General features: G+C 43.1%; 1 protein-coding gene across 1 annotated transcript in view; it reads right to left on the bottom strand.

Moving 5' to 3' along the window:
* Positions 1 to 352: 352 nt before the first annotated feature.
* The window catches only part of RGMB (repulsive guidance molecule BMP co-receptor b), a 29,457-nt gene continuing 20,941 nt past the window's right edge, over positions 353 to 8,868 (bottom strand). The window contains exon 4 of the mRNA XM_085299763.1: positions 353 to 3,222. Within this exon, the coding sequence (XP_085155889.1) occupies positions 2,554 to 3,222 (669 nt within the window). The 3' untranslated portion in view covers positions 353 to 2,553. The remainder of the gene's footprint in view (positions 3,223 to 8,868) is intronic.

Here is an 8,868-nt window from a genome sequence, read left to right as displayed (position 1 = left end):
TGTCTAAGCTCTTCTAAATATCTCTGCAAACACTGCAAGGACGAGCGTACAAGTGGGATCTGGAGTGGACGCTTCCGGCCGCTGCTTTCCCACACGCTGTCTCCTCGATAAAGAAAGAGGCCTGCTTTGCAGCTGCTGACCATAAATTTCACTACACAGCTAGTTTAGAGGAGGGAAGCAAGCATCTGCAAGGAAGTATGGTGATCGTATTCAGCACATTCCTACACAGCAAGTGATGGCTAGAAAATAAATAGGGGCCCTGGGTTATGGATTGCCCACCCGGTGCGCAGCCCCCATCCCCAATTTCTCAGCACCCCACCAGGGGTCACTAACACCACGTTACAGACGTTCCTCAGCAGGGCAGGCAACTTTATTCTTCTACCGTAATAATTTAAAGTATTTACACACTGCACAGTCACTCTTTTACACAAACATATACTTACTGGTATATTCATGAACCACATCTAAAAGGTTTTGCAAAGACTGACACATTGTGGGGTTTCCAAGCATGAAAATAAAATCTGCAGCCTTCTAAAAGACAGCCATTCGGAGTGTCTGTGAAAACCAGCGTTGCCTCCAAGCTTAAGTTCTCCCCAGAGACCATTCACTAGCTTCAAAATATCCACATGTTTGGCATTAACTAAAGCTCTCTTGGCTATGGTAGATTTCAAGAACGAACATGTGCAAATAACATTTTCTCAAGAAGTCCCACAGCAGGAACAAGAAAATGAAAACTTTTTTAGAGGAAGTACTGCATTTCTGAAATACTACTTATCTGAGGGGCTCACAATTCAATACTAGTATACATATATATAAGTACATATTATATATATATATTCATGGGATCCACAGACAGAGGAAATAATTAACTAGTAATTGATGCCTATGTATTAAGTGTGTGCATCAGTGCTGCAATGCTAGGCATCTCCACCAGCTTTCAGCCGTGAGACCTTTAAATTCAGTACACCAATGAGGAAGTCCAGCCACATGAAGAGTAGGGGGAATCTCCTCACCACACCAGGTGAAACAGCAGGAACCACATCACCATACAGAGCATAAATCCACAAGTCTAACTCACCTGAAACAGCACGATCAGACGGCACAGACAGAACAAGCTGCCTAAAGAGATACCTACGATCTAGCCTAGAATAAAATGCTATCTTCAACATTAACTCATCTCAGGCTATTTTCTTCTAATGTTTTTCCAAAACAACATATTATGCAATTACCCATCCAAATGGGCAATTAATTAGTTTTCTGAGAAAAGACTACTGCTGTCCTTACCAGTCAATGGTCCTGAATCCAGCCAAAATAGTCTTTGTAAAAATACACTCCATGTCTCTCCACCACAGCAAACACTAGCTCAAGTTGGTCTAACAAAAGCAAGTACAATTTTAGTCTCATTCAGAAAGCAGACCTAACATATCAAAGACCAGTCAGTCAGTCTCAGATGAACACTTTTAAGGGTGGAATAAGGCCATCTTGGAACTGGGGGAAGGAAGGTTATCTTAGCATGTATTAAAGCTCCCATTTCTTGCTGCACATTAAGGCACTAGGTAGAACCAACCTTTAGACCACTGAAGCAATCCTCTCCTAGTCCCTCAGCAAGAGCATGTCAGAGCCTGGCAGCTCACCTCCCCCTTTAATGTATAGATAGCATTAAAATCTAAACAAAGGCATGTGATTTCTCCAGTCCAAGCTGCAAAATAACTTAACTGACCTTCCAGGTAGGAACTGCTGCAATAAGTATTTTGAAGAGGATATGAGAAAGTTACCTAACTCTTTCTAAAGTTACAAGAACTAGACGATTTAAATAGCTTTAGAAGTCAATTCTYCAGTGCTTCTACAGGCTACGTAAGTCTCACTCCACTGCATTCACAGAGGGATGGTGTACATACTTTCCTTCATTTGAAAATCATGCTATGGAATTAGAAGATGTCAGGATTACAAAGGTGGTTTTGTATTTCAAGTCTCTACAGCATAAATGCTGTGCATAGCAGAAGCAGAGTTATACAAGATGGTCTTTTGAGTTCCCGCCAAAGAAGGAAGGCGCATTCAAGGGACAGAATAAGATTCCATTCTTAACTGGCTTAAACTAGAGAATGCAACAAATCACCAGTGTGACTGTAGGAAGAGAGAGGTGCTAACCTCTACAGTAAGAGAAAGAGTAGGGAAAAAAACAATATGATGAAAAAAAATTTTTAAACAAAGTAATACTTAGAGGGAGCACTGGGTATTGTATGTACATGTGTATATGTATAATACATAATTACTCAGATACACACATAAATATTTAATATATAAAAAATAAAGTGCTTTCTATCAGGTCCCAATGCAGGGACATTATAAAACATTTCACCAACTGCAAAACAAATAGATACAAAGAATACTACATCCAACATACATGAAAACAGTAACAGAATATGTACAGTCTGGTGGGCRTCTCAAGACAAAACATCCCTTCATATACATGGTATATACATATATACTTATCTTTACTCAATATATTATGACAATATATATTTCAAAACTTTGTTATAGACAAAAAAAATCCTACAAAAACTCAACAAGGATCAAGCACACAAGTCCAAAACTGACAAACAATTCGCTACCCTTGCTCATGCCACCACCTCTGTTGCTGGGAAAGATGTGCCAGCGCTCTTTTCTGGGGTGCAATGCCTCCACATCCTGCAAGGCACTGTGAGCAGCAGCCGTGAAGTTAGCATCACCAGTGGTGAGTAGGTCAAACACACATGAGTAAAAATAGATGTCCTTCACCAGCATCTTCTCATGGCATTTTGTGGTGGCAGTTTCCAGTGTGTACACTGAGCGGGGATGAGCAGTGCCGGCCTGGGGGAGCGATTGCCCCATCACAGGCAGTGGCAAGTGGCCGCTGTCATCAATACGCTCGCTTGATGGGCAACCATTCACACACAGCTGCAGGTCCTGACTCTCCTCATAGGCCATAGCTAACTCTTGAGGCATGCGGATGGCCAGTGTTAAGTAACGCCCAAGCTGGCGTATATACACCGTGGTCCCCATGTACCTGGCATGCATTTCGACGTATTTGCCRCTGATTTTCTCCACAATTCGCAGGCTCTTGGTGTTCCCATCACCTCCGCTTGTTGTGCCATCCACAAAGGCTGCAGGTAAGTCATCAGTCACTGCCTGATATACTTTCTGATCTGTACAGTCTTGGTATGATTTAAAGATAATAGTTATCTGGAACGAGAGGAAAAAGAAAAGTAGTTAGTGAGCACAAAAAAAAAAATACGCATTTCAATCCCTTTTCCATTTTGCAGCTGTGATCATCTGGACTGCCCACTAAGCTCAGAGCTTGATGCTTGTCCCCACTTATGCCTAAAGCACAGAACAGTCTGCAAACATGCTCAGAAAGCAACATTTTACCAGATGGCAATTATTAAATTTGTTCTTAACTTGGCCTGAAAGCAAGACTATTAGCATGTGGCAACTGCAACAGGGTCAGGAAAGGAAAAGGCTGTATATTTAATTAAGCATCACAATTCCCTCCTGTCTGATGGTTTCTTAACACTTAGGAATGCATCCTGCAATCGCAGGGACGTTTATGTGCCAAATAATTCCCACACAGCTGGCTGCTACAGCAAAACTGTAGAACGAGACTGTGTGAAAGCACAGAAAGGAACTGGAGAATTTCATTTCCCTCACTCCCAATATTCTCATCTTGCCTCTGACAGTGACTGCATGACTGACCCTYGTCAGAATGCTTCACACTTCTTAGACATTTTGCCAAGATTAGCTGCACTAGAATACTGTTAAAGCACTGATCTATCCACTGCTATAATACAACAGGCAGCAAGATGAGATGCAGCACCAGGAAATACAACTAGTCAGGTAACTGGTTACAGCTCTTGGCACTCTTAGTCCAAGGAACTGGGAGACTTGACTCTTCCAGTCCACTGCTGCTAGAGAACGTGCCAACGGAGAAACAAAGCCCGRCACAAAGATACCCAAAGACATGCCTTTGAAGAGTGACCTGCAACACAGACCAGGAGCATAAACCAATTACCTGTTCTTTTAAGATTATGACTTGCTTTCTAAAGCTTAACACTTACTTGAGTAAACCACAATAGAAACAGTAGGTCCTCTGGTCTTACTTGAAAGAGATAATTACGCTATTTGGCAAACTGAGGTATCTAGTGACTTTTTGAAAAAATAAAACGTATATTGAAGGGAYAATATAAATATTAGAAATTGAAGCTGTAAAGGAAGAAGCACCTCTGAGAGGAGGAAATAGTAAATTCTTGAAAAGGTTGAAGGATATTTGGCACTAGAAATAGTGATTTTAATCATTATTTTTGCCGTTGACTRACTACATCAAATCTATTTACAGGCTATCATTTAAGCACATTGCTATAAGATTCAGAGTACTCCAAAACATGTTAGAAAACATTTTTAATTAACATTAGCATTTTCCTTGAAATTTATGGCAACCTCGCATGTTTTAATTCCAGTTAACCAGCACACTTCTGCATAACAGCTTCAGTTTCTTGTCCCTCCGCTTTGAAGTAAGAGCTGGAGGTTAAGCAAACAGCTGGGTTACAGACAATTCAAAAAAAAAAAAAAAAAACTCTACCCTCCTTAGCCTGACCTCTCCATACCAGCTGTAAAAGGCAGGAGTCTTCCCTTCTAGCACGTCTTCCTCCCTTCTCCTGTCCCAACAACTCCTCCAAATATACAGGCACACACTAAGAAGTATTGCATTAGTTTTTAATGTTTGGTTTGTCCCGGTTAGTTGACACACTGTCAGTCTCTCTCTCTTACATGTGCACACATGCACACAGAGTACTTGCTATTTTAATTCCATATGTTCCCACTGGTGCTGTCTGACTGGAATTTTCCAACGGTTTTTCTTTGCTTTAATCAGTTATATAGCTACTTTGAGACCAGCTGTAGTCAAGCAATCTGGTAAACTCATATCTGTGGGCCACAGCTTGAGCTTTAAGGTCTTTGCCCAAAATCTAGATAGCGTACAAGTTATTTTTCCTCAAAACGTCAGTGCCTTTCGTGCTGTAGAGACCACCTAACATCATTACGTTTTGCAAAGTAACGCCAGCAACCCAGAGAGGAGACGGACCCGAGCTTCGGCTGACGCGCGCTCTGCGTATCGTCCAGGGCCTCGCTCCCCCAGCCAGGCCTTGCGTTTCGCGTAACACAGTTTTGACGAAACGGACCTCCGCCTCGGGCTGCTCGGGCAACGAAGCGCTCCTGCCTCCCCCGGCACGCTTGTGCTGCCCCGCCAGGGCTCTGCCATCGACCCGCCGGCGGAGGCGAAGCCCTCTCAGGCTGCTCAGCACCCGAGCAAGCCCGGAGTTAACACTACACGTGGTTTTAATGGGACGCAGAACCGGCCACTTGCTGCAACAGCTAAGCAAGGGAGCTGGCGAGATTTAAGAGGAAGCAATAAGAACAGCCACGAGACGCCGCTCTCCAGCACACCTCCATCTGCAAGGGGGAAGGCACGCAGCGCGAGGGAGAGGAGGAAGGACAGAGCCTTTCGCTTGGCCAAGGCTTGCGATAACGCCGCACGCGGAGCGAGGGCTGCAAGGATGCTCCTGCAAGGATGCTCCTGACACAGACTCAGCAAAAAAGACCATTAAGGCTTGCTAAGGACACAGACCCATATTTAAACATTGTGGCTCAAAGCACTCAGTTTGGATGTTGCATTTTCTCTCCTGCCACCCCTGTCTAATCCACAAGCCAGACCAGTAAAACCAGAGATGTGTGAAGTCCTCCTCTCATTGGCTGCTCCTGCCTCAGCCCAACACCCTTGCTGGCTTGTTACAAGAGCTTGTTACAAAGGCAGGGACTCATCGAATGGTAAGGTTGGAAGGGACCTCTGGAGATCATCTAGTCCAATGCTCAGCATAGCCCCGTACGGGGATTGAACCCATGACCTTGGCATTAGCAGCACCATGCTTTAACCAACTGAGCTAAACCTGTCCCCCAAAAGCAGATTTCACTGCCCAGCTTTCTCTTTTTAAGGTTTTCAAGGTAACCTTTCTCACTATCCAATGCTTTATGCCACTCCAAACAAGCAAACCACGTGCTATACATGTACACACACATACAACACTTTCTATGCTCTGGCTGGTTGTAAAAACGCCCCCACACAGCTGCTCATGTGTCACTGTTTACAGACTAGAAGTTACAGTTACCCTTTCTACACCTAGAAAAAAAAATCCAAATGTTTGAACCTTCAGAGGAAGGAAGAGCTTTTTTGAAATTATCACCATCTGAGCCTCATCAATGAGGACGAAAGGACTGAAGGATCAAAGCAAGCCTTTTCCAAAGGCTGAATTGAGGCTATATAATACAAATCTCTGTCACATTAAGATTACTAAAACCAAAAGATACCTTCCCCCCCCCCCCAAACTGCATATACATACTTAATTTTGGCCCACACTTTTCCATTCCTACTGAGAGGAGGATGCTGGTAACATCATTCTTCCGGAGCGTGCTGAACACGAAGACCGCTTGACRCCCACCACGTGCACAATGCCTTTCCAGGACCGCATTATGGAAAGCCTAACTTCTGGAGCTGCCCAAGCGATGTTTCTAGAAGACCTCCAAACATCTCTGGAAGGCACCTGGCTAGCACGCCTTAAACAAACACAACACGTTGACTCCTCACACTATGTTACGTGAGCGCTGTAATGCAATTACAATGCTGTATTTAGTAGGTGTGACTATCTTCCTATTTTCTTATTAATTTTACAGCTTTGTATCCTTGAATTTCCCACATTTGCAGTACACGTGGGATAGTATTCTTAAAACAAAAATTTTAATCAGATTATTGGTAACTACATTTCTTAGTAGTTTCATTAACATTCCTGATATCAGTATAAATATATGCTCAAATACTGATAGCTGAAAAGTGCCACAAGACCCAACAGACTTAATATGCTGTTCTTAAGCATGAGGAGTGCATTTTTCAATGCAAAACATTTTCAATTCCTGAGGARAGAGTTCAGACAAAGCCTGCCTAGAATCAGGCCAGGCATCAGAACAGRGACATGACGGCACCACATGCGAGAAGGCTGCACTACTTACTGAACAGGCAACGAGGCTGGAAAAGCCTGACTTTTATTTTTTTTAAAACACAGAAGGACAGACAGTTTCTATCAGATTTGGAAAGATTTTGATCTTGCCCAGTTTCACTCTTGATTTTTGCGGGATAGTCCCCAGGCCCACCTACGYTTCTGTCGACTGGGCTGTGCTTTCAGACAGGGGCCTGCATCACCATGTGCTCATGTAGAGCCGACCTCAACACCGCCGAAGACTCAGGACGTTACTGAAACTCACAGAACCACCCCCTCCTTCCCAATTACTATTCCCAGCATATAAGACCACACACCTGTCTCAGAGAGGTTACCGTCAGCATGCAGGTACATAACAAGAGAAGCTAGTTAGATAGGCAGGGAGCACTGATCGTAACTTTATGCAAGTATTTAACAACTGTAAACCACATACTCAGAAAGTGGATATGCACACTGAAACACAGCCCCTACAATGTTTCTTATAGACATGAGATTTTGCCACTGAGAATTTCTGTGGCTCAGACAGAGCAGCATGGAAACAGGAGATCCCATCATGGACCTATCTAGTGACACCYTTGGACATCTGAGCAAGGTACAGCGGGACACGCAGGTTGTCGAGAAGACACTCTGATGCAGCAGAAAAAAAGCTTTGCTGCTTATATTTTCCCTTCAGTATAGGTCTGCAGTTTAAAGCACATGCCATACTGGCATCAGAAGAAAGCCTTTCATTACATGTCATTTCAGTCTATGGGAAAAGATGAGGAAGGATTGTGTTTGAAGAGAAACATATTCCCAATGGATTAATAACGATTTCATCAAGCACTGAAGAAAAAGCGGTAAAAAGCTATGATATTAGACCACTGGTCTTCAAAGATGCCTGGGCCTGGCCAGGCGAATGACTTCAGTAATCTGTGAGAAACAGCTATTAAAAACATCCATAGGTAGACAATTGTAGAGCATGTACAGAATTTCTAAAAGTCCATCAAAAAGCTTTTAAGTTCATATATACATACAGGAAAGCTGAAAGTACAAGGTATTAAATGACCTCCCAATCTCTAACTGAAATGTTCATACCTTCCCTTTCCAGAGACCTGCAACAGGTGCAAAGCATGTAAAAAGTTTATCTTAAAAAACAAGTACTATCCAGAGGACACCACTTAAATAATAATGCAATGCTGAAGGGTGGAACTAGAGATTTAATAAAGGAAAAACATAAGGACTAGTTTGAAAATGTGGATTCATTCAGCCTCACTTAAAGGCTGAACACACAGTAGTTCCTTTTTATACTCATAGCAAATCTTTTTCTATGAAGCAAAACCAAAAGATGTGCTCCAAATGCTAATGACCGCTCAAGTCATCAGATAGCACTACAGCTCATCCAAAGTAGGACCTCTTCCCCTGAAATACCTATACGCAAATACGTAATTCTCAGCACAAACTGTTTCACTGCACGCATCCACTCTTTTGCGGCTCACTACTTGCTAAAGTAGATACAGCTCAAGAACGCAAACTAGAGGCATTTGCCTGGAAGACATTTTGCTCCTTTCAGGCATGCTGGAAGGGGTGCAGGGAAAAAACTGTTTGGAGGAAAAAGGATTCAGAGGAGACTGCCTCAGTGATGTTGCTGGGGCCAAGTTCTCAGAAAAGACTTGTTGGGTGCATTACAGAAGTTAATACACCAACCGCTCTTCTGCCCACTGGTCACTTACAGAAGCATCCCACCTTTCACCCTGACATGATACCATCTTATGTCAGGAAGAAAATGGGAAAGGAAGGCATGGGGATCCCA

The sequence above is a fragment of the Rhea americana genome, unplaced genomic scaffold, assembly GCF_003343005.1.
Source record: "Rhea americana isolate MKP2758 unplaced genomic scaffold, rheAme1 scaffold_153, whole genome shotgun sequence".
In the NCBI taxonomy this organism is placed as follows: domain Eukaryota; kingdom Metazoa; phylum Chordata; class Aves; order Rheiformes; family Rheidae; genus Rhea; species Rhea americana.
Note: the sequence above shows the minus strand (reverse complement) of the source record. Positions and strands in the feature narration are given on the sequence as shown.